The 27,572-nt window shown below is 37.7% G+C and overlaps 1 protein-coding gene across 2 annotated transcripts in view; it reads left to right on the plus strand.

Annotated features, from left to right (window-relative positions):
• Positions 1-27,210, plus strand: part of GSG1L (GSG1 like) — a 116,317-nt gene extending 89,107 nt beyond the window's left edge. For both annotated transcript variants that reach the window (XM_075179857.1, XM_075179858.1), the window contains 2 exons: positions 3,369-3,480; positions 22,931-27,210. In XM_075179857.1, coding sequence (XP_075035958.1) covers positions 3,369-3,480; positions 22,931-23,231 — 413 coding nt within the window. In that variant the 3' untranslated portion in view covers positions 23,232-27,210. The remainder of the gene's footprint in view (positions 1-3,368; positions 3,481-22,930) is intronic.
• Positions 27,211-27,572: the final 362 nt, after the last annotated feature.

Here is a 27,572-nt window from a genome sequence, read left to right on the forward strand (position 1 = left end):
ATCTTTAATGTGACATTGTAACCAACAATAATCAAGTGAAAAATTCAAGTGGAAAAAAAGACATCTTTTTAGTAAAAACTTACAACAACCTGGCTGCATAACTGTGTACCCCCTTTTATAATGGGAGTGTAGCTGTGTTCAGATTTAACCTCTCATTCAAAATCATATGCAAAGGTAATTAGCATACATTTGCCAGCAATGAAAGTGATTGTGATTAATCCCAAATAAAGATCAGCTGTCCCTGTTGGATTTTCTTGCCATTTTCTTGGTTGCGTCCTACTGAGTTAGCCATGGTCCACAAATAGCTTTCAAAACATCTATGGCATCTCATTGTTGAAAGGGAAGAGTGGTTAAAAAGAATTTCGAAGGGATTGCTTGTACTATGAAACACGGGAAAGACTATCATCAATAAGTAGAGAAAATGTGGCACAACAGGGAGATTGCAAACATCAGACCATCCCTCCAAAGTTAATGATAGGACAAGGAGAAACCTCATCAGGGAAGCTACAAAGAAGACTATGGCAATATTAAAGGAACTGTAGAAATTTTTCTCCGGAACTGATCACACCCTGCAATTGACAACAATCTCCCATATTCTGGTTTTGGGGTAAGGGAGCAAAACAGAAGCCATTTATTAAAAAAAAGAACATCCACGCCTGTCTAAATTTTGCAGTCACCCCAAACCATGTGGGAAGATGTCTTATGGTCTGATGAGACCAAGATTGCAATTTTTGACTTTAATTCTAAAATTTATCTTTGGCGCAAAGACAACACAGTTCATCGACTACTGTGAAGCATGGAGGTGGCGGCATCAGGCTTTGGGACTGCTTCTCTTCAACTGGGAAATGGGTTAGAGTTAGAATAATGGGCATAGTGAAAAAATTAAAGGTGTGCAATTTTAATAAGGGTATATAAACTTTTTTATATCCACTATAAAAAAAACAAATTCATGAGCTATACAGACTGGATTTAGAGTGGTAAAGAGATATCTTTAGGATTCAATCAGATAATCTTTTAAGCCTATTCTATCTGGTGCGCAGATTCACTATTATAATTTTGGGTGTTACACCATTAGCATTGAAAATACTACACTACATCTGTTTTTTTTCTTCTATTTTTCTGCTTGGAATTATTAGGCACAGTGACTGTGAGATTCACTAGATTCTGAAATTGCACATACAAATATACCTTGTTTTTTCATATATTTGGAACACATATAACAAATATATACTGGGTCTTTTCATATAAATACTACACTTTAAGACACCTTTGTTCGTTACTTTCAGTTTAAGATTACCATACACTCATTCCTATTAATTAGCATAATAACCCTCAGTTCAGTCCCTCAGAGGCAAACCCATTAAATTATAGGTGATGAGATCATTAATTTTACATTGTATATTTTTGTATATGTGAGAATTAATGTGCATGTTTCAATACCCAGAGAGAAGGGAGAGTGCAGTATTTACATAGATGGATTGAGGTCAATAGATCCTACTGGTGGGGAAAAGTTCCCAGTCACAGCCACAGTGAAGATTACTAGTTTGAATAGAAAGCCGCAGCGCTGAGAGACCTCTTATTAAGTGCTGAATTAGAATTTGCTGTAATATAAAGAATGTGTGAAAGTTTTTTTCTTTTTTGTGATCTTCTGTGAATAATGACAATTATGTTATATGGTTATTATTATTATATATTTAAAATATCCAGAACAACACTCATGAAATAAATGGCACATCATGAAAGAGTAGAAAGTGTATTTTTTCTTATTTAGAAATAGTTATGCATTTTAAGTTGAACATCTAATAATAAACTTTTGCACCCTGGACGAATGTAGGGCATTTCACAGTAAGAATTGTTACTCTTTCATTTTAATGTGTTCGAACCCTTTTCAATTTTAAGCATCATTAGTCAAAACATTGTAATTACTACATTTTAAAACAATATACAAACATGAAAGGAATGCTATTTTGTCATTGCTTTTTTCACCATATTTTTTTTTACAAAATATGAAATGTACTAATTTAATCCTCAAGGACAATTTAGACATGAAACATAAATGTACAAATAAAACAACTTTCAGCTTTCACTTTTTATTTTGTGAACTATAGTAGATCTTGCTTGTTTGAAATCCAACTGATGAAAACATAATCAGATTGTTGTAGAAAGCAATCGTGGGTTAAAGATATTGTCCACCATCATATAACTTAAATAACACAACATTTTCTAAATACATTGATTTATTTTCCTGGCTTGTTAAACTTTGCATTATAAAATCAAGTTGTCTATTTTCACTGACTTGGATATGAAACAGTCTTTGGGGTATATTTACTAAACTGCGGGTTTGAAAAAGTGGAGATGTTGCCTATAGCAACCAATCAGATTCTAGCTGTCATTTATTTAGTGCATTCTACAAAATGACAGCTAGAATCTGATTGGTCGCTATAGGCAACATCTCCACTTTTTTAAACCCGCAGTTTAGTAAATATAACCCTTTATGTGATCTATGCATTTTATGCTGCTTTGTCAAGTGTGTTTCTTTCTAGGAATAAAGAATCCTTACTGGTGACATATAAATGTGGCTTATAAAATTAGAAAGAAAAACCAATGTGCACTCTGTTTATCTTTCTATGGGTGCAAATTTTAAGTCCATTTTAAACCATGTTTTGTTTCACAGTTGTATACCTGCATACCTGATACCAAAGCAGAGTACCCTTCCTTCTGCTTTCCATTGTATACTCCTGTTAAAATATCCCAGGCTAAATTAAGTAACTGATGTAAAAAAACAAAAGCTTTAACATCATTGGGTGTGAATACGGAAGTAAAGCTCTGTCTCGAGTAAAATTGATTATGTTAGTATTTATTAACCACACATAAAGTTTGAGAACATACAAACTCCACACAGATACAGGAAATGAACTCATGACCCCGTCGATGTGAGACTGAAGTGCTAAACACTGAGTCACCATGCTGCCTAAAAATGCTTTGTAGCACTTGTTACCTTCAATTAATTTATAATCTCCTTTTTCTATTTTAGTATTTAAATATCCAATATGTTAATTTTCAACAAAAGTTGGAACAGAAAAATTGTATTTTTAGATCAACATTGTGTAATGTTTCATATACAATGTTATGTGTAACAAATGATTCAAAACCAATATTGAACTTTTAATGGCACAATACTGCCAAGATGACATTTTCTTTTAAATTTATCTTGAAATAATTCATACCAGGATCAAGAAAAAAGTTTTTACTCCTATTTAAAAGCCTAACACTATTTTTTTTTCTCCTCAAATGACAAGATGTCATGTTTGCAACATTGTGATTTTGGTGCAGTTAAAAGGTATTTATTTATTTTTCCTCATTTAAAGGTCTCCTGGGAATGGTGGCTCACATGATGTATACTCAAGTCCTTCAAGTAACTGTGAGTTTAGGACCAGAAGACTGGAGACCACATTCATGGGATTATGGATGGTCTTTCTGGTAGGTAGCAAGATTGATAAATAATATGTCACACTACTATGCTAAGAGCTGGAAATGATAGCTATGGATCCCGGAGATTGGTGAAAGCATATAATATTTATTGAGCAGATATGATTCAGATAGTGCAGAAAATTGTACAAACCAAATATTGCAGACCCTGTATTGGGTCGCTGAGTAACAACAGATAATACTGCTGGTGTAGGTGAACAGGCTGAGTGTAAAAAAACTAGGATGTCAGCTGGCAGCTTGCAGTTGTCCCAGGGACAGGAGAAGTAACAGGAGTGACAAATGAGAACAACAATATCAGGAACAGCAACATCAATGGCCAGCAAAGGGGGAATAAGGACAGAACAGGTTCAGATAATTAGCAGGTGCAGCAGGTTACCCCCTGCTAGTGAAAGAGGCAAGGCATGATAGCAGCACCTCTGGTGGTTCAGAGGTACTGCAGGGTACATTCAAATAGTATCAAGTCTAGAGTCGTCCAAGAGACAGGAGCTGTCAAGACAAAGCTGCATGCTGAAGCAATGCTGCAGTAGAAGCGAAGGCAGTTCCTGACATAGTAGTTGTTTGAATTGAAATAGAAATAGAAAATTATTTACAATAAAAATCATTGCATAGATAGCTTTTTTCACTATCCACCATTGTTTGCTTTTGTAGGAAAAAGTGTCCAAGGTCCGAGATACAAATCCTTTTTAAAAAAAAAAAAAATAGGTAGAAAGAGAAACTGTATCACAATTGTTTCCCCGAAAAACCCTGTAGCTTTGTGCATCTTATGAAAGACATCTTAAGAAAAATAGAGATTTTTGAGCTCAGAGACAAAAATCTTAAACTCCATGTTGAGAACTATGTAATAATAGTAAATAAGAGATTAAGGGCTAGATTTACTAAGCTGCGGGTTTGAAAAAGTGGGGATGTTGCCTATAGCAACCAATCAGATTCTAGCTTTAATTTGGCAGAAGGTACTAGTAAATCTAGCCCTAGGGGTTTAAAAGAGATGGGGATAAAAGAGAAAGGAAGTGCAAAAAAGGGAATAAATGAATACTCTGCACCATTTTCAGACCACACACCATTTACTGGCAAACCATATTTCGGAAATTAGTTTGAATGCAGCTTTTGTCATGTCACAGGGTTTGCAGGGATCCAATTACCCATTGAGTTTTAGTGTGTTGGTAATGTGTGTATCCATCTCTTTCCAAAGTGCGTGACTGAACCAGGATGATCACCGCATTTGATAGTAATCTCCAATTTATAACCTATGTTAATAGTTTACTGATGTAATACAGATGCTAGATGATATTTATACATTGTGATTTCCACTATTGGAAGGATGATCCTTACTGCCCTGTGGAAAAGCCTGTATCTCCTTCTAGAGATTTAAATCCATATTTAAGAGGAGAGCCCCAGACTGAAAGGGAATGTTAAACTATAGGGAATGCTCAGTAATGCGATTGTAAGAAGAATAAGATTTGCAGTACTATTTAGCTTCCCCAAAAGAGTTTTATTTTCCATTGAAGAACAATCCAAGGGCTTTAGGTGGCATTGTGTGAATTGAGCTATTTATACAGCCATCTCATCTCCACCTAATCATGGTTTATTCTTTGTCCAGCCAAAATCTCAATAAGGGTAACACTTGGTGTTACCCTTATTTGCTTTCTTTTTATTTTATATGTATATACTGTATACTTGTACTAAGAGTGAGGGTGAGCCGGTTGTCACTAGTGCCCACATGCATTACAGAAAAGAAAAAAAACTACTTTTATACACTGGTAGAATACATCTAAATATCTTAAAAATTTGAAGGTGATATATTGTTTGGATCCATCAACTTATGCAGCGGTGTGGTAAGAGTCAAATCTTAATGCAGCCCGCCAAATTATTCGCTTGCATGTCGGTATCAGAAAATGCTGGTGTCTTCTGAGAAAGATGAGAAAAACCCTATAGAACAAACCTATATAAAAAAAGTGTATTGGAATAAGAAACTAACCATTGTATAATTGTGTGTGTGTATATTATATATATATATATATATATATATATATATATATATATAGATAGATATACACACAAAAGAAAAGGGGCGTCACACATAGTGTATTAACATTAAACACATGTAATATAACAATCCAATGCTAGGAAATTCCCGTACCAAAAATTCAGCTTATCTGATATGCTGATGGATAGGGAAATAACAACAGAGACCTCTTGTCATCGTCAGAAGTAGATCTGCAAGGAACTATAACTCAGAAGGATATCCACAATAGTGTAATACAGTCTGGATAATACAACACGACTACTAGGGCTAAAATTTAGCACAATAATGTATTCCAATAAGGCAAACTGCCCCATACAGTGACTAGGAAGCAAATATATGCCCGTACAGAATAAAAAACAGACTGGGTCTGTGTGTCTTTATGGCAGGGGGACCCCCTGTTGCGGACTCCCCTTCTTTAGTACCACCAGCCCCGGCTGGCAAAGCCTAGGGCTGGTTAGAGGAGAATTTGAGGGAGCCCATTCTGTTTGCCTTCCCCCCGATTTTCGTCTGGCCGGCACTAGGCTGGCAGCACTAGGGTTAATGCGACTGGGGAAGGCGGGGGGGGGGGGCACATTTCTTTTCTAACTTATTTATTCTTAACACTGTTTATGGCCAGCGGCTCCAGCAACTATATTCTGCTGGACCTCTGTCATTGCCGATTTGAGCGAATTGAAATACCGGCCTTTACCCTGTCTGCATTTTCAAGTCGGAAGGATAAGTGTCTGTATTTCTAATCGTATCCAACCCAGTATACCAATTTGCACCAAAATGGGTTATTTTGAAGAATTAATAAAGTGATCTGGTGGTTTGTTAGACTCTTGTGAATCTTTTGAAGATTGTCAAGCAGTGGAACTCTAGGTTTGATTCTTGTCTTAGTATCTATGATCTTTATATCTCATTAATTTTTCATTATTATTTCTGAACTCATATTTTTTTAACCTTGTGATAGAAAATTATTTGTAGTTGGATGCAGTCAGCAGTTTTAGGTACAGACAGATACAGTAGTATTTTTTGCAGCAAATTCCAAACCGGAGTACCTATCATCATCATCACCATTTATTTATATAGCGCCACTGATTCCGCAGCGCTGTACAGAGAACTCATTCACATCAGTCCCTGCCCCATTGGAGCTTACAGTCTAAATTCCCTAACATACACAGACACACAGATACTAGGGTCAAGTATGTTTTTGGAGTGTGGGAGGAAACCGGAGCACCCGGAGGAAACCCACGCAGACACAGGGAGAACATACAAACTCCACACAGATAAGGCCATGGTTGGGAATTGAACTCATGACCCCAGCGCTGTGAAGCAGAAGTGCTAACCACTTCACCACCGTGCTGCCCTATAGGGGGCTCCTCTCTGTCATCTATCCTCCACACCTGGCCCAAGCATCATAAGCATGGATACTGATTTCACTGATGGAGAACACAAAAAAAATAAAATTAGTTCCCTTTCTCACAAGACAAAACCCAGCCCAAATAGTAACTTTTAAACGCCTGCAGCCCCTTTTGTTACATCAGCTAACATCATCATGGCATCCTCTCTAATATTTATTTTCCAATCTGGTGAATACTTCTCTTGCAAGCATTGCCCCCTGTGAGGAACCTAATTACTTCATCACCTGCAGCAGGGTGGCTAGAAAAAGGCCCCTGTGTGTTTGAGCAAAGAGGTTAGAATGATACCAGATAAGAGAAAACCTTTTTTATTGCTCTGTCAACTGTGCTGTTCAGCCCTTGGTCTAGTTACTATGACTGGCTATTTGGGAGGAGCCAGACTGCAGGGTTTAACAGAATCATGCCGTCTGCCCAAGCTGGCTAGTGTAAGGCTGGTTTTAGAAAATGTTTTAATTAGTAAAGTTTTAATAACACTGGTTATGCTACGGAATTAGAACTGCATATTTAACATTTTTAAGTAATGATTTGGTATATGTAATCTCTTTAATTAAATGACATTCATTCTCCCAACTCTTTTCAGTTAAAAATCAGTCTATGACAAACAAAAATAGATTGGTTAGCCAGAAATTTTAGTTTAGACTTTTACCAATAGTAATGTTTTGGATGGAACAACATTGGATTGAGCATGCACTGCGAAAAGCGAAAGACCTAAAGGGAGTTAGGAAAAAAGGCAGAAAGTAAGTGGGGACTATCGGAAAATTTCTGATCAGGCCAAGAATAGACTCCTACACATATAGGTTGTTAAGGTAGGTGAAGCAAACAATGATACATCATCAGGATATACGGAAATGCTTCCTTTGATTGTCTATATTTATTTTGTTAATTTCTAGATTTTGTTTTACTGCATCATGTTTTTAATATATTAGAGTTTGGTGCACTTCCACAAATACTCCTGATACTTTAGAAAGTTTTTCTTGAAAGCCTGTGTTATGCTAGACAATTTTCATGGAACCCAAGTGAATACAGTTTGATTTATGCAGTAATTATCATGGGAATTCTAGTTCAGCCAAGCAGGAATTAAATATAATTGTTTTATAGATTTAAATGACAGTAGAGAGCTACTTGTGTACATTTTTTAATAGCTTAAGAAAAATGGCTTAGCAATGTGTGAAATTACATATAGCATCTAAAATGCACAGTAAAAGAGTGGCATCATGCTAAACCAAGTAGTATCATGGAAACAAAAATAAATAGCTTGGCCTTAAAAATACACAAATTTAAAGTATGTATGGCATGTACAATCCCATAAAGTAATTTAAAGGTGAAAAACCCATGTAAATAAAATGTATCTGAAATGGCTAAAACAGTGCATGAGGTGTAAAGTTCATACTGATTGAGAATTCGAATGGGTATCATTTTTTTAAACAATGCATGATAAGAGAGAATGGGGCAGAGTTAGCCTCAAAATGGGTATAAATTATTTCTAAAAAAGCATACGCAAAAATAGTGTACTGTGTCCTGCATTCAGAAGGCCAAGAGTAACTGAAATGATTTGATAGATGGATGTTCTGTATCAGCACAAGCTCTAAAATCCTATATTCTGAACACTGTTGCTTACATAAGAATAAATCTGTCTTTAGGTTTCTGACCTTTAATGCAAGTGCACATTATGTAATCCACGATAGGCTTCTCGCATTCCATTCAAAGAATACATGAAGTGTGAAGAAAGACAAGAGTGTAGTCTACTCGAGCTCATCACGATATCTGTGTACTTTGTTTGAAATGCAGTCATCGCCAAAAGTTTTGAGAATGACATGAGTATTGGTTTTCAAAAAGTTTGCTGTTTCAGTGTTTTTAGACCTGTTTGTCTGATGTTGCTATGGTATACTGAAGTAAAATTACAAGCATTTCATAAGTGTCAAAGGCTTTTATTGACAATTACATTAAGTTTATGTAAATAGTCAATATTTGCAGGGTTGACCCTTCTTTTTAAAGACCTCTGCAATTCGCCCTGGCATGCTGTCAATCAACATCTGGGCCACATACTATCTGATGGCCACGCATTCTTGCCTAATCAATACTTGAAGTTTGTCAGAATTTGTGGGTTTTTGATTGTCCACCCACCTCTTGAGGATTGACCACGAGTTCTCAATGGGATTAAGATCTGGGGAGTTTCCTGGCCATGGAGGCAAAATTTCAATGTTTTGATCCCTGAGCAACTTAATTATCACTTTTACCTTATGGCAAGGTGCTCCATCATGCTGGAAAAGGCATTGCTTATCACCAAACTGTTCTTGGATGGTTGGGAAAATTTGCTCTTGGAGGATGTTTTGATACCATTCTTTATTCATGGCTTTGTTCTTAGGCAAAATTGTGTGTGATCCCACTCCCTTGGCTAAAAAGCAACCCCACACATAAATGGTCTCAGGATGCTTTACTGTTGGCATGACACATTGTAGCGCTCACCTTTCATTCGCCGGACAAGTGTTTTTCCAGATGCCCCAAACAATCTGAAAGGGGATTCATCAGACAAAATGACTTTACCCCAGTCCTCAGCAGTCCAATCCCTGTACCTTTTGTGGAATATCAGTCTGTCCCTGATGTTTTTCCTGGAGAGAAGTGGCTTCTTTGCTGGCCTTCTTGACACCAGGCCATCCTCCAAATGTCTTCGCCTCACTGTGCGTGCAGATGCACTCAAACCTGCCTGCTGCCATTCCTGAGCAAGCTCTGCACTGGTGGTGCCCCGATCCTGCAGCTGAATCAACTTTAGGATACGATCCTGGCACTTGCTGGACGTTCTTGGCCGCCCTGAAGCCTTCTTCACAACTATTAAACTTCTCTGCTTGAACTGCTTAATGATCCGATAAATTGTTGATTTAGGTGCAATCTTACTAGCAGCAATATCTTTGCCTGTGAAGCCCTTTTTGTGCAAAGCAATGATGACTGCACGTGTTTCCTTGCAGCTAACCATGGTTAACAGAGGAAGAACAATGATTTCAAGCACCACCCTCCTTTTAAAGCTTCCAGTTTGCTACTCTAACTCAATCAGCATGACAAAGTTATCTCCAGCCTTTTCCTCGTCAACACTCTCACCTGGGTTAATGAGAGAATCACTGACCTGATGTCAGCTGGTCCTTTTGTGGCAGGGCTGTAATGCAGTGTAAATGTTGTTTTTGGGATACAGTTCATTGATATGGCAAAGAGGGACTTAATTGCAATTCATCTGATCATTGTTCATGACATTCTGGAGTATATGTAAATTGCCATCATAAAAACTGAGGCAGCAGACTTTGTGGAAAATAGTATGTGTGTCATTCTCAAAACTTTTGGCTATGACTGTACAAGGGAGGGGCAGACTTTAAGAGTACTGAGGGGTGGGATGACTAACTGCTGACTCCAATATGGAGTACCACACCCATACCTGCTCTTACAATTTCATCTAAATACGACTAAGTGTACCCAAATGTGCATTCACAAGAACGCTCTCACGGGACTGATCTGGCTCCACAATCAGCAGTGATCTCTGCAATCTCTGGGACCCCATGGTAGCGTCTCCTCTTATACACAGCACGGAGCCAGAGTTGTGTGCTCTGTGACCCCTGAGTAGCCTTGAGCTCACATACTCATTTTTTTACTATTCATACTACCTATACCACCTGTATTTGGGATGTCAGTGAGGTACCGCTGCTGTGAGACAGGAAAATGATCTTCTTCTGATATTTTTTGCTGTGGGGTTTGGCTGCCGGTAGGGTTTTTTTTGTTCTTTTTTGTGAGGGGGTGAGCCGAAGGGGAGCCACTCTGCTGCTGTATACTGTATTGCATATTGTGCTTAATGAGCATATTGCCTATAATTGCTTAGAATGTATTGGATATAATTTACCATATATTATATATTACTCTATGTAGTACATATTGCAGCATATTGCCAAAAGGGTTAAAGGATTAAAGGAGGAACTTGAGGGATGTGAATAGAGAACTTTACATATAAGGGAAGCCTATGTGTGATGTGTGAATATTATTGGTTAGCTACTAACTCCTAAATAGCTACAGAATCAAGTGCTTTCTGCCAAAATAACAAATTAACTGTTTACTAACGGCCTATTATTGGCTATCGTTTATGTGGAAGCGGTAAGCGTGCCTGTGTCTGCTAATCAACACCTTAGCTAAAAGTTCATCTGTTTTGACCATATTGTTGGTATAATAAGGAAAAAATAGGAGAGAGGAAAGAAAAAGAAAAGAAAGGAAAGTGAAGAGAAGAGAAAAGATGGAAATTTTGATAGGCACAAAGAGAATCAATGAATTGAACTTATTGACTTATTTAGACTTTTTCCTTGTATGATAAATATAGACCTACTGGCTCAGTGATCTGGTATGAGCCACAGTGATCCCTTAAGTGTGACTTTCCTTTTCTAAACTTATCTGTTTTACAGATACAGTACAGATAACCATCTATATATTGTGTAATATTGTGAAGGTATCTTTTTGAAATGTTTAACATAAATAACAGCAAAAGTGGCTTGAAGTTTCTGTGTAACTGGACATTTGCTCATTTGTACCCCCTGTGTTCAAAAGGCCGTCAAAGGTCGTCCCTAGCCGGAGGATCAATAATTGATTTCAACTGAAAGCAATATTTCCTTATGGTATTGTTACGAGCCGCATCGATCCGTGTCTCACTTCCTCCATCTGTGTCCTGGCTGTCATGATAACAGCCAGGACGTCCCGGCCATCACCATGGCAGTGGCTGGGGCACTTTCTTAACAAGCGCAGCGTCCCGGCAACTGTGGGCAGCCGAGCACATGCAGATTAGTTAATTAATTATTCACCTCCTGGGGCTAATGACTGTTCACTAGCGCAATGGCTCCTGATTGATCAGTATTACGAGGGCATAGCCTCCCTGCTGATTATAGTGTCTGTGTGCTGCACAATTGCTGACTAGCTCTGGCCTGTTTTATCCTGTGGATACTTTGTATTTGACCTGATTCCTGTTGTGACCTTTGTCTTTGACCCTGCTTGAACACTGATTGTCCATGACCTCTGCCTGTTTACTGGATTACCCCTGTTTGCTACCTGCCATGACCACTGGATTGTTTCCTGGTTACCCAACTTGCTACGGACCAATGACCATTGGACTGTGATACCTGCCCTCTGTATTCCAGTTATCTTCCATCCTGCACTATGGTTATACTGATAAGTTTTTACTACCCTAGAGCAGGGGCGGATCTAGGAAGTTGCTATACCCGAGGCGATGTAGGGGGGGCGATTTAGGCCCCGCCCCCTTTCCAACTTCTAAGGCTGCCGGCGGCGGCACAGTATGTGCAGGTCCACTCGGCAGTGACAGTGTGCTGCCCCGCTGCTCTGATTGTGTTTAAAACACAATCAGAGCAGCCGGGCAGCACACTGTCACTGCTGAACGGACCTGCACAGTGTGCAGCTGTCGGCAGCAAGCCCCTGGATCTGCCATTGCCCTAGAATCAAGTTCTGGTGGCATCAGAGTACCTCAGAACAAGTTCAGTTCTAAGGGAAAGGTGGCTGCTCTAGGTGAAGACGTCTATTAGCCTGGTTCTAAAAGCTTATCAAGTAGCCATTAGCCTAACAGGTATAAATCTAATTTTATTTGAAGATCAGTGTACGGTATTGGAGTCAGCATTGGTGGCTACTTCCTACAAGATTTACATTTATATTGTGTCAATTGTATTCTTCGGTACTACGTTACCATCATTGCAGGCCACTTGGCTCGAAGAAAAGTTAAAATGACTAAACCTGGTCCTGCGGGTCAATTTTTTAAATCTCAGACCTCCTTGGTGTCCGGAGGCAACCCAAAAAGTAAGGAGTCCTGAGATGGGATTTACCCAGATCAGAAGCAACATTCCCCTAGCCCTACAGCCGAGATGGGTATATCCTAACATTCGGATCTTGATGGCCGTTTTACTATTCAGTCCATGCAGTAAATGTTTGCTTTGTTTAAATCTCATTTGGTTGCAGATATGCGATCTTCTATTCGATTGGAGGATTCAGTACTGAGTGAGAGGACTTCCAATATTGAAGATAAGATGGAGGACCTTATGACATCACATAATGAACTTAGAATTTCCCATGAGTGCTTGGAACAACAAGTCCTCTTCTTGACTGATAAGATCGTTGATATGGAGGACCGCTCTAGGAAAAAAAACTTAAAATCAGAGATATTCCCGAGTATGTAATGGCCTCTAAGCTTGCTACATTTGTGTTTGAACTTTTTCATAAGCTGCTTCCTATGGCCTCTGATCATAAGCTATTCATTGCATATATAGACTCCCCAAACCAAGATCGGGTCTTGTGACAGCCTTACAGAATACACTGATGAGCATGCACTATTACCATGTTAGCGCAAAACTCAGATCAGCACAATTATTTTAATAAACACAAATAATAAAAAATATCTAAAATATGTATCAATGCACACTGATATTAAGTATATATAGCATATTAGGAAGATCATGTAATAACACCAACTATACAGTTCAATCGCTAGCACAGCGCCACTTAGTATCAAAGGATAAAATACAATTGGGAGCCCAACAAAGTTCAAAGAGACCGCATGAAGTAGAAATATTGCCAGTTTCGGCAAACTGGCTTAAATGTTGTCCAGCACGACTGTGTGTGCAAGTTTCACTCTCCCTGTACTCTCATGAAAGTCTCAAAGTCACAGGGAGCATATAGCATATATCTTATGTAAAACAGCGTGTTTCCAACCTGTATAGCGGACTCGTTGTCTTCAGCTCCTAGCTCTTATTAAGCCTGTGGTCGCTTAGATCTAGTCGAGGATAGCATGGTGTATAGCAATATATATTAAGTCCTACCCCAGGGTTTTGGGATCTCCAGATCTCCAGTGTGCTGTGTACGATCCGCCTGACGCGTTTCTCTGCACTTAGCTGCCGTTTCATCAGAGGCAATGATTAACTTTCCAGAGTTGGGGGAGTTGTCATATAGTCATCTGAAGAGATCATGTGGTTTCTGTTACCCAATGTAAAGGAGAGCGGTCACACGCCCAGAATGGCCAATCAGATGTTGGATTAATTCATATAAAGTTAAACAGGTATACTATTATTCAGTGAGCGTTATAGCAAATGGTAACATAACAAACACTATATGAGTAGCGCTCGTGCACATGCAAATGTATCGGCTTTTGCGCTAATTTAGCTTCATTAAGGACCATCTGAATAATGTTCAATAAAAATTGACAGTATATCTCAAAAATAAGTAAGGCAATAATATGAGTGGTATTGACATCACTCAGAATATAAAAACAATAAAATATAATACACCTTGAAGCTCTAAATATTTAATTAGAATTAATAGATGGGTAAATCTAATTAATATACCATAATATCTAAATAAAGAATTAAACCTATAATAAAAATATAAAGTACAGACAACCTTTATTGAGATGTCACTGTAAGTAAACATATAGATATAAATATAAAAAGGTATAACATTCTAAAGAAAATGGAGCTGATGGGTTCACTTAATGTATATGTGGCACTAAACGATACTCTAATAATGTTAGTAAATGGAAAAATGTTCACAGTTATAAGTCTCATTATGGGCTCAAAACCATAATGTGATCACTATGATGATTATATCGCTAAACATTGTTTAATTCTATACTATCATTCAAGCCTTGTGAGGCCATAGTATTAAGTTTAAAAATCCAGAATGCCTCACGTTTACAGAGTAAATTAAATCTATTTCCTCCTCTCTTCATCTTGTCCATTTGTTCAATGGCTTTTATTTTAAGGCCAGATAGATTGCAACCTTGACAGATATTGACGTGTGACGACAAGCTATGTGTTTTCACTTTATTCAATATGTTGCGTCTGTGCTCCAAAAAGCGTGTACCCAAGGACCTGGTGGTGCGTCCTACATATTGGACTCCACAGACGCAATTAATAAAGTAAATGACGAAAGTGGATTGACAATCCATAACTTTCTTAATGGGAAATCTCTCACCTGATATGAATTCACTGGCTCTGTGATCGGCATAACCACATGTGATGCATTTTAATCTTCCACATTTATAGAAGCCACTCGATCTATTTAGCCATCTATCTGCAGGTTCAGTAGACTTAGAGATACAATGGGTCTAATCAAAATGTTTGAATAGACTAGGTGCTAGTGTTTCTTTAAGATTTTTCGATCTTCTGAATACCACAATGTTGTTGGTCTAAATATCCTGACCTATATAGTCATCTAATTTCAACAGAGAAGCATTTTTGTTGATGGCACTTTTAATGTCACGTGCTGCAGAATTATACTGTGTAACAAATGTGAATGTTCTATTACTCTTCTTCATATTTTTATTTTTGTTTGATTGAATAAATAAATCAGATCTATCAATCTTCTTGACATCCAATAGTGCCTTGTCTAAGATGGAATCAGGATATTTTTCTTTGTTTATACCTACATCAGCAGGTCCAGATCCTGCTAAGATAGCAGCATCCTGATCAGGCACTTTAGGTTAAATAATGCCCCATATATATGTTTACTTTTGTTTTGTATTACCATGTTAAATAAAAGATTTTACATGCTACTAGATCTTCAGAAACATCACAATGTATGCAAGAACTCCAGATTTTTTCTGACTTTTCGGTTGCCACCATTGCTAAGAGGAGATCATTTCAACCCATCACTAAAGTCCTGAAGGGGTATCTTGAGATTCCTTACCGATGGCACTTTCTGGTTAGGCTAATCATCCAGTGGAATAACTCAACTCATATAATCTCTACAGTTGAAGAAGGCCTTCAGTTGTTGAAAGTGTGGGTGGCTGGGTTTACCTCACTGGCTCAAGCTCCCCGGGCTCCTGGTCAAAGTGACTGGTCAAAAGTTTAGGAGGAATATATGATTTTTTTTTTCGATTTTTTTTTTTTTCTTTCAATATTGTGGAAGAAGGGGTAGCTTCATTTAAAAGAAAGGTTATCTACTGTGTGATTTTTGGCTCTATAAATGGGTTGCTGATATATTTGTGATTTGCTCTATGCAGTATTAAAATCAGGTATGGGTGGTTATTTCCCTAGTTTTTTGGGGGGGGGGGGTTTCTTCTTTTTTTGGGTAATGCAATGGGTTTTATGTTTTGTGTGTGTGGACACCTATCTTTTAATAAAGATTGGCCTAATGCACATTGTTACATTCTGATCCTAGATTACATGGGTCAGACTTTATGGTTACATTTTTAACTATGAATGTTAGGGGAGTTAACTCCCCTAACAAACGCCATATGGCTCTTTCTTCCTCCCATCTGTACAGAGCACACATGGTCCAGGAGACCCACTTTGCTGCAAATGCTTCCTCCCCATCCACACCCACACACCCACATTTAGGGATAATCAATTCCCTGTGGGGTGGCTATCCTAAAAATGGCCATTTTCTAATTTTGGTGGGTTTGTTCGATAGTGTACTAGTTAGTATAGTGGCCCTATATGCTCCCAATTCAAGGCAGATTTCCTTTCTTACAGCCGTTTTCCAGGAGACTGATAAACACAAACAAGGACACTTAATAGTTGTAGGAGATTTTAATGTTGTTGCCGATTCTAAGATGGACTGTTCACCTGCCCGCCCTTTTTCAACTTCGGATGGTCTGGGCTCTTTGTTAGCTTTTATTGAATTGTTGGCAGAGTTTGGAAAGGGATTATACTTACTATTCAGCATGATTGAACATGCTCCGTTACTATGAATAGGGAAATCTACACATTTCCCCAGGTTCATGAAGACTTTCTCCACACTTTCTCACCTGCCCTTAAAGCAATTATTCGCGGTTTGGCTATTTATAATGGGGCACATATTAAGAGAGCAAATTTATTTAGTCAGGTTTCAGAGGTGAAACTTGCCACAACTTCTCATAATTTAAAAACTAAAATAAGTTACTTACGTTTCCAATTAGATAAGTTATTAATGGCTTACACTCAGCATGTCCTTAGTCGAAGGCGCAAGAAATGTTATATAGCAGGGAACAGAGCTGATAGACTCTTGGCTAGAAAGATAAGAGGTCATAGAGCACAAGCACAGATTAAATATCTTGTATATGGGAAAGGTAAAAGGGTCTCAAATCCATGTAAAATCTCAAACATTTTTGCGACTTATTAATTCTCACTTTATAACCTTAAAATGTGTCCAGTAACTCACCAGCCACAGAAAAGTGATTTTGAAGCTTTCTGAGTACTTTAAATCTTCTTACTCTAAACCCGAACACTTTTGTCTCCATAAATACCCCATGGTCTTCTCAAGAGATCCAAAGAGTTATAAAATATCTCCCTAGGGATAAAGCACCCGGCCCAGATGGATTTACCAATAGTTTTTATGTTATGTTTCAGTCTCATTTAATTACGTTTCTAGTACAACTATATAATGCAGGTACAGAGCAGGGCAGTTTCCCATCAAAAATGTTAGAGTCACGGATAGTTACCATCCCTAAATAGGGGAAAGTTCCACCTGTATGTCAGAATTATTAGCTGATAGCCATTCTTAATTCTGACATAAAAATTTATACTAAACTTATTGCCAATAGGCTTAACACCATCATCGCTGGATTGATCCATCCGGAGCAGTCAGGCTTTGTTGGAGGAAGACAGGCATCTGATAATACTAGACGAGTATTTAATATTATTGGACAAGCTAATAAACAACATCTCAAATTATTAGTCCTTTCCCTGGATGCTGAAAAGGTGTTTGATAGACTACTTAGGGGGTTATATGAAGCAAATTTTGGTTTGGTTTTGGTATGGAGATGCCATAACATCACTATATTCTAGGCCCTCTGCAAGAGTGTTTACAAATGGTTTTCTGTCTGATATTTTTTTAATTTCAAATGGCACACGACAGAGTCCTCTGTCCCCATAATTTTTTCTTGTTGCAATAGAACCATTTGCGGAAATAATTTGTGCTTCATCTATGGGTCAGATGATAGTTTTAAGAAATGCCATTCCTAAAATGTGTTTATTCGCTAACAATGTTTGTTTGTTTATTATAAACTCTGAGACCTCATTACCATCCCTGTATGCCACATTGGAAAGATGCAGTAAGGTATCTTATTGTAAATACTTCTAAAACAGAGGCTCTTCCTATCAACATTTCGCCGGGTCCTTTGACCCATCTTTGTTTGAAGTATTTGTATTCATGAAAAACATCAACATTGTCATAATCAGATATTTCAATTACCCCTCAAATAGCGGATTTAGTGCTAATTACACACCTTTATTGCTGGATTATTGAGGTGTCCTGGATGGGTAGGATTGCCGTTTTTAAAATGAGGATACTACCCAAGTTATTATATTTATTTCGTTCTATACCAATGGTGCTGCCTAATGGGATGATGACTAAATTTCAAAAATAAATGTGTTCATGTAATTGAAAGGTAGACCTCCGCTTGTGAGCTACTCTCGTATGATGCGAGAGAAGAAGAAGGGAGGTCTAGCACTGCCAAATCTGACTAAATACCAGGAGGCATGCCTTTTGTCCCAAATGAGAGACTGGTCTCTCCCCTCACAGTTAAAGCCCTGGGTAGGCTTGGAAAAAATGTCATCCCCTTTTTTCCCCTACTAAATTTATTGTGGGCTCCTAGGGCTTGGCGACCTCCTGCTTGTTGTCTGCTTGTAGTCTGCCCCTTCAAGGAGAGACTCCTTGATGGTCTGGGATAAAGTATGGGTTGCTGCTCAAGATGTTTAGTTACCTACATCTAATATCTCCGTGGTAGCTATAGTAAAATGTATTCCTTATCTTAATCTTGCAGCCCAATGGGTTGCAAATGGTGTCTTTACAGTGGCACAGTTTTATAATGAGGAAGGTCTTATGTCTTATTCATAGATTAGGTCTCAATTTGACCTACCAGCATGAGAATTTTATACACTTCTTCAACTTAGACATTAGATAGAATCACTTGGTCTCCCCAACTCATTGTTCTCCAAGCCTCCCCAGCAGTTATTCACTAGATTGACATAAGGTGATTACAGAGCAGGTATCTTGTTTTGGTATAAGTTTCTTCTATCATCTCATGAATATTTAAAGTACCATTCTCATATTTCTTGGGAACGAGACTTAGGTTTATAAGACAGCTCAATGGCAGTCTCTTTTTTCCTCAATTCACTATAGTTCACAGTGTTTACACCATAGTGAGAAGCTTTTTAAACTAATTCACAGGCTCTTTCCAACGCTGGTTCAAGTACCTAAAATGTGGCCTATGGTATCAAAATATTTTTGGTGCAAGTATGGGGAAATTGGATATTTTTTCCACATTTTTGGACATGCCCAGTTCAGGCCTTGTGGACCATGGTATTTGCACTTGTCAAAGCTGTTATTAAACAGGAATTATCCATGTCTCCAGAAGTGGCACTATTACAGAATTTTACATTTGGTATTGCGCCTTCCGATAAATATGTTGGCGGTCATATTTTACATTATTATTATTAGCCTCAACACTAATTTCCAGTCAATTCCAGTCAATTTTGACCACCTCACAGATCACAATATTATTTTCATACACTTTCGGACAGACTGCAGCGAGCTGGCTGGATGCTAAGTGACAAAGTACCGAAACAAACACACAGCAGTTCATAGCACATCTAGGAAACAATGACACACAGCAGTGGCAGAAAAGAAAAGCGGTGCAAGATGTAATTGTCCTTGGGATCTCACACCCACCCATATGTTAAAAAGCTTTAACAAACTCATACAGAATCAAGAGGGGTAGCAGGTACAGTTTAACAAAGCAAGTACTTCAGTGACAAGGAGTGACACGTTTGTGGCTGAAGTGCTTGGTTTGTTTGGGCCCCCACAAAACAAGCTAACAATGGGCTTAAGACAGCTAAGCTAACAGTGCTGTCAATGAACTCTACAATGGCAAGATGTTGTTATCATCATCTTCAGCCTCATCAGCATGTACATAATCCTCACACAATATTAATTCATCCCCGTTGGAATCCACCATTACAGAAGTCTTTGTACTTTGATGTAATTGCTGGCAAAGGCCTTCCTCGAGGAATTTATAGTTCTTTTTTGATGAACATCATTTTTTCATCTTTAGGAAGTAGCCTCCTACGTCAAACGCTGCTAAGGTTCCCAGCTGTGCTGAAAACTCTTTCCTAGTTTTTCCTACACTAGAGGGTGGGAAGCTTAAGTATTACAAAGCGAGTTTGTACATGGGTCTCCAAATTGCCTTTTTTTCCTCCAAGTATGTAAAGGGACTGTCTGACATGGCTATTTCTATGCTATTAAAGTAAATTTCTATATCTATTAAAGTAATCCTCCACTATTCTTTGAATGTTGATAGTAGGATCAGGTGGCGTTACGCCCGAAATGCCATGATTTTTTTGGGCAATTCTTTTAGACCAGACCAGATGTCAAAATGTTCAGCTGTTGTGATCTGGGAGTTGTAAATAAAGAGAACACATAGTTCTTAAACCGAGGATCAAACATAGTCACCAAAATGTTTTGATCCAACTTCAAAATGTTGATAACTCTTCGATCCTGGAGAAGCAATTAAAGTACTTGATCTACAAGTTTGACATACTTAGCGTAATTGCTTTGCTTCATCTTCTCCTTCAATTTCTCAAGCTGCTTTTCCAAAAGTCGAATTAAGGCAATCACTTTGCTCAAGGTAGCAGTGTCTGAACTCACTTCACAGGTGACTACTTCAAATCTTTTCAGCACCTTTTGCAGACTGCAGGTGCTGGGATCTAGTTGAGAGAAGGGAGCTAGCTGATGTTGGTATGCTTAATATTTTGGGTAGAATGGTTTGTTTTTCTACAGTAAACTTTCACCTTTACTGTAAAGAAGCCACTACCTCTTTCAGCAGGATAATAACCCCTGCCAAAAATTGTGAATACCGTAGCCATAAAGGGGTGTACTTGGTCTGCAACAATGTTTATGTAGGTGGTATGTGTCAAGGTAATATCCACATGAATGCCAGGATCCAAGTTTTTCCAGCAGAACATTGCCCAGAGCATCACTCTGCCTCCAACGGCTTGTCTTCTTCTAATAGTTCATCCTGGTGCCATCTCTTCCCCAGGTAAATGATGCACATACACCCAGCCGTCCACATGATGTAAAAGAAAACGTGATTCATCAGACCAGGTCACCTTCTTCCTTTGCTCAATCAACCAAATCTGGTACTCACATGCCCATTGCAGGCGCTTTCGACAGTGGGTAGGGGTCAGCACAGGAACTCTTACTGGTCTGCAGCTACACAGCTAGCTGCGATGCACTGTGTGTTCTGACACCTTTCTATCATAGCTAGCATTAACTTTTTCAGCAACAGTAGCTCTTCTATGGGATTGGACCAGATGGGCTAGCCTTCGCTACTCCATGCGCTTCAATGAGCCTTGGATGTCCATGACCCTGATGCTGGTTCACCGGTTGTCCTTCAATGGCCCATAGTTCCTGCTTCCAACATATCAACCTCAAGAACTGACTGTTCAGCCTAATATATTCCACACCTTGTGAGGTGCCACTGTAATGAGATAATCAATGTATTGACTTCACTGGTCAGTGGTTTTAATATTGTGGCTGATCGGTGTATATAGCACCATCTGAAAAATGAATAAATCTCTGATGGTAAGTCAGTGGAAAAACCTGTAATACAAGTAACATGTGGAGATTCTGTGGAATTAAAGGTGCTTTTAATTTTGTGGCTGATCGCTGTATATGTCCATAGGTCATAAAAGTATGTATTTTTAACTAATTAACTAATTATAATTTTAGACATATTATGTAGTAAGGGAATAAATTGGTTTGGCATAGAATCTCCTGTTCTGCATATAATCCATTGACTTGTCTGTCTCATACCTGTGATTATGTCTAATACCATAGGAACTAAAATATTGTTTCTTTTTCACTTCCATTTGTTTGCAACTTCTTGATGTGTATGTGTATTGCCTCAAAATGAGGATAAAAATGCAACTGAAGATATTTAAAATTCAAATTCATATAAATGACTTTATTTTAATATGCTAATGATTGTTTAACTCAAAAAGACAGCAACTACATGTATGATGTTTAAGCCCATGTCTAAGTGCACCAAGTAGTAGAAGACTGATTCTAGAGGAATTTATAAATGTAGTAGATGGACAATCAAAAGGTTTTTATATAAAATTAATGGGAAGTCGTGCACAATCTGGATCATGTTTAAGTATACAGAATATGTTAATATGACATTTCTCCAATCTTCCACCCTGTGAAATATAATGTGTTGGTAAGAGCAGGTCTTTCTAGTTGGGCTAAGGTTGGGCTGCCAGTGTTGTCAGGCGCATTAACATAAAGATACTCAGCACCTTAGCGTGTTAGTCTAGTTAATAGAACTGAGAAAACTAATGGAATATGGCAAAGTGTTTGCTTCCCCTTCTTTAATACCAAAATATGCTTGCTCGCATTTATTAAACATATTTTACCCCCGTCCCTCAAACCCAAGACACCACAGTTGGCTAAGAATTGTCTATGGGACATTCAATACGAGGCAGTGCTTGATACTGTAAACAGTGCTGGGTTTTGCCAGTTGATGTCATTAAATTGGTGGATTATAACTTCCATAGACACCGTATAGTGCTCACGCCATGGGTCCCCAATCTCAATATATTTTTCTCATTCCTGACCACCCAGCAAAACATTGTACATTTCAATATCCATGCAGGACCACATTCCAATTTATATTTTCAATATAACATACAGGACATCTTTCGTCTTGAATATATTGCTATACTTAACAAGCCTCAAACCTCAGTATTTTTAAGAAACAACATGGACATTTCCACCTCCAAGTTTGAATGAGATAGATCTGAGTTTTGCTTACATACCTGGACCTTGGCGCAGAATGAGAGCAAAATCTTTGATAATGTTACTTGTAGTCTTGTTAATGGCATGCTCATCTGTAATATCCCTGCACTTATTAAGCAAATCACAAATGAATATACTGTAGCCAGGTTGTGAGTATATCTAATGATGCATGTATGTTTATTTTTTGGCCAACTTACATTCATCTGTTTTTCTATGTGTTTTTCAGCCTTGCTTGGTGTTCTTTCACATGCTGTATGGCAGCCTCTGTCACTACCCTGAATTCTTATACTAAAACGGTCATCGAGTTTGGACACAAGCATAAGATTTTTGAGCAAGTTTTGCAAGAAGAACAATCATTCACAGATCACAATTCCCTTAAGTACATAAAGGATTGCTCAGTCCATTCAGTTTCTAGCTCCCTGGAAATATCAGATGAAACAGCTAGAAATATGAGAAAGTCTGTGTTATCATCAGCGACAGTAGATCTTGGAGAAATACCAGAGGCACTGGGAGAAGAACAATGTTAAATATGTGTAGTTCACAATCATTATTAATATTTACAGTTGTACAGTTTTTTTTAAAAACTTAACACAAAATATCATACATTTATCAGTTTTACAACGATCTTCTACTGCAGTTCTGCTAAAAATCATTACAACACAACCCAAAAAAGTCTTACATGAAGATAAAAGACACTGCTTTGTCTTACACTGACTTTCCACTGCATCTCTGCCTATAATCATTATGGTGATTTGTGCAAAAATGTGTGCCTGCATAGCACATACAAAACATTTGAGTACAGAAATAGGACACATGAAATAAAGATAGTTCTGATGAAGTCTCACAGATTAAGACATTAATAGGGCTCAGAACAGCAGTTTTTGGAGAAAATTGTTTACAATGTATAATTAATGAAGGTAGTGATCTTTAAGTGATAGTAGTTTGGACTTTGAAATGAAATGCATACTCTTTCCAACATGTGTATTTTCATATGTATCTGCATTCCTGGTAAAAGTGGAATTGGGGTTTGTGTGCTCGGTGTAAAAAGTTAAGCATTTGCAGAAAATGAAATGCGTTGTGCATCCGCATATCCTGCAGTTAATAAATTACTTTTATTGTACCTATGAAAACAAAGTTGAAGGTGTATCCTTTATCATTCACAATAATGAAGTAGGCACACATGAAGTTCAATATAAAAAGTGTTTACATTTATTGCAGCATACAGAACTGAACATGGGCATTTTGAGGAAATGCACTATATTTTTCAATCTCAATGACTCTAAGGACGGGTACACACTACAAAACATTTCTCCCGATGAAATATCATTAACGATTTTACAAACGACAAAGTCCAGATCAGCATGCCGATTTACGTGTACACTCTGTACATGTTTTGCAAGGTTTACTTTCAGATCTGCGTTCTTTATTTGTCATAACCATTGGCTAAAAAGATCCTGACTCTGTAAATTCTATGGAGATCTGCCTACACTGCTGGTCATGAGTACATACACACTGCAGAATTGGAACGACATCATTCCATCATTTACAGACATTTTTAGTGCATTTATAAAATCAAATCAAACTATACAAAGTGCTTTGGAATAATAAAATATTAGCATTGGAGCATACACACAAATGCAATATCGGCCGAAGGGTCGTTTGCGTGTTATTGACATGATAATTGGGTGAAAAACCTGTAGTGTGTAACCAGCCTAAACCTGTACTGTATGCTGTAGTACACAAAGTGTGTGTGCCTTCTTTATACAAAGCTATATGATACATTATGATATTGCGGAACAGAATGTTGAAATTAAAATACATTGGCTACAAACAGAATGTATAACCTATTTAAAGGACCAGTAAACCATCCAATAATATTTCCTTAAACAAATCCCAACCAAATCCGTCACCAATCAGTGAGTATAATGTTAACCGACAGAGATAGGGGTACATCTAGGTTGACCACATTGGAATGCCAGCTATTGTTCCAGTCTTACAAAATGGGTGTCAGGGATTGTGACCGCTACATTACAGTACTGCTCTCATGGAGTCCTGTAGTGTTTTAAGATAAAACAAAGATTGGTCCCTTTTGATTTGATGTTACCCCAACATGGATTCTCATTGGAGTCTTGCACAATGAGGAAAATAAGGGCAAGTCTGATCTTATGGTGACACCTCTAAAAATAACATATTTTTTAGAGATATTGACCATTTAAAGTTATTATATTGATACACTAAACTTTTGATATTTTTATTCACTTTAGTTAATTATGTAAATAGTTAAATAAAGTCCTGCCAAATGAAGCAAGTTAGGACATTGATTTGCAAATATGAACTTGTTGGGGTTTAGGCATTTGAAAAAGCCTTTTTAAAAATTAAATACCCTCCCACCATACCCCCAAATTGTGGGAAACATGGAATCCCTCAGTCATCTGTGTTGAGGAGTCCCGTATGAAATTGGGTAGCCACAAAGGAGAACTCAATGTGCATAGCCTATTATAGTGGATCATAGAATCCCCCTCACATCTGAATTATGCCTCTTATTCTGCCTATGGTGTAATAACATTTGAAAGTTCTGGCATGGTAAATAGTGGTCCTCCAATTTTCAAATGGGAGCAGACAGAAATGGGAGCATGACACATTAGGGCTGGCTCAACATTGCACTCCTCTGTGTCAAACTCAATGGGTCCTCCTTTACAGTTGCTTAATTTCATCAGGGATCCTCCATGGACAAATAATGGGGGTCCCAGGGAAGGGAATCCCACTATATTGGTAAGTAAGGGCTTAATTATTTTATTTAAGCAGGTTTTTCCATTTGAATCAAGTGAGTAAAGCCACTGTGAACATTTGTGAAAACGAGAGCATAGGTAACCAGAGACATTTCTCCCATTAGGCTGCAGGCAACAGAATGGGTATGCAAGGGGATGTGATGATATTAAAAAAAACAATCTTTCACAGTCAGGTTGCATATATGTAATCTGGCCTATGGTCATCTGTTAAGGAAGCCATCCATACAATCGGTCAAATGCCTATTCCTCCCTAATACATGTTGAGGGGATGCAGGAGGAGGCGCACAGTGCTTTAATCATTGAATCACTGCTTGACCAATCACAGTTTGCCCATTTCAGCTATTGCAGAGTGCACTGGTAAGTGTGGTGAGAGAGATAAAAGTGATATGAGATGTAATGTGTTGTTTTTTTCTACAGTAAAAGGGAGAATTTCTGCATATTTTTGTGTTAATGTAAGCACCATAGTGCTACCTTTTTTATTTTTTTTTAGTAAGAAAAATATAGGTGCAACTGAAATTTACTGCCAATAGTGTTAAAGCAAAATATACCATTTACCAACTGAGATGTTAACTTAAAATCCCAAAATTTGTTTTTTAAACCAAATGTCCTCTTAAGATGGAAAAGGGTGGGGATGGCCCCTTGGACTAGGTACAAACAACTATATTTCAGTGTCTGTGGTTCAGTAAGATTGAGCTGCATTCAGGCGCTTGCTGGCAATAACCCAGACATGATGTCAAATAGCGTTAACAGGTCTCTATAACGAAATGGGTACTGGAGCTGACTTTTAATTGGAAGAAAAAAAAAAGTGCTACACGTGGCACTAATTCACCCCTCCTTTTGCAGGTGCAGGATGAGCAAGTTATGGAAACTCAATGAATAGACATTTACAAATGTAAGAATGCCAAGCCTGCAAGTAATTTCATTTCAAGACTGACTTTATAAATGTCGCTCAGTATTTCATTGTTTGTTCTGGGTTGCAGTAAATATACTCTATTTGCACAGCATTATTAAAGTAACCTTTTTAGAAGTTCAAAAATCATGGCTAACAAGTTTCTTCCAGTAAGGAAAGAAATATGGAGATCTGTTGATACATTTTTATTCTTAGGTGTAAAAATAGAACACAACTACATGTTGTTTAAATTATCTCCATATAAAACAACAGGAAATCGCGCATCTTAAAGATAGTCATGCACACAAAAAATGTCACAAAATCCATCTCATCAGATGATAACAACAGTCAAGGACTAAAAAGAGCTCTTTAATGACAACTTTCTAATGCAGTGAGCAGATGAACAATTTTTATCTGTCTTAGGTTCATATCTGTGTCCAGTGCAAATATTGGAAATATGTTCTTGCAGGACTAAAATGTCAGTAATTCAACAACTATAATAGGGGATTGTTCAAGGAATAGAAAATGTTTTAGAATAGTTGATAAATAAGATGCAAAAGAAAAAAAATAGAAACCTCCCACATCAAAGATATTATTATAAATGTATCTAACTGTTTGTAACTCCACTAGACTGGTAAACATTAGTATAGCTGGGGATACTATCTACACATAAATTAAATTAAACATTCTCAAATTCCTGTAAATGTGCAATACTTTCTATTTATCATACATGATGGTTGTTTGCAACAAAGAATTTGTATATGAAGTTTGATCTGTTGATTCTCAAACATAATCAACATTCAATAAAAATATATATTCCACAATCAATGTTAAGTCAGTTCTTCAAATAGAAGTATGCAAAACCTTATTTCATTACATAACTGTTTTCATTAACTACCTTGTAACGTACCTTTATGAAATAAAGAATTGTGCTTGTTTAAATGAACTTTAGCTTGAAGTCCTAATTGGTAGATCGTGCTTTGCAAGATACATTGGGTTAACAGGAATCATGAAAGATCTTCAGCTGCTGCTATTAATCTAAGTGGTGTATAGCAATCACCCTGCATTTGCTCTTCAGTAAAGCTATCGATTATAATAACAGGTGCAAGAAATGAAAACAGATTGATGTCAGTGTCCTTTAGTCTTTTCACAACAAGATTTATGTATTATGTTGAAATAAGCAATAGTCT

The sequence above is a fragment of the Mixophyes fleayi genome, chromosome 7, assembly GCF_038048845.1.
Source record: "Mixophyes fleayi isolate aMixFle1 chromosome 7, aMixFle1.hap1, whole genome shotgun sequence".
Taxonomy (NCBI): domain Eukaryota; kingdom Metazoa; phylum Chordata; class Amphibia; order Anura; family Limnodynastidae; genus Mixophyes; species Mixophyes fleayi.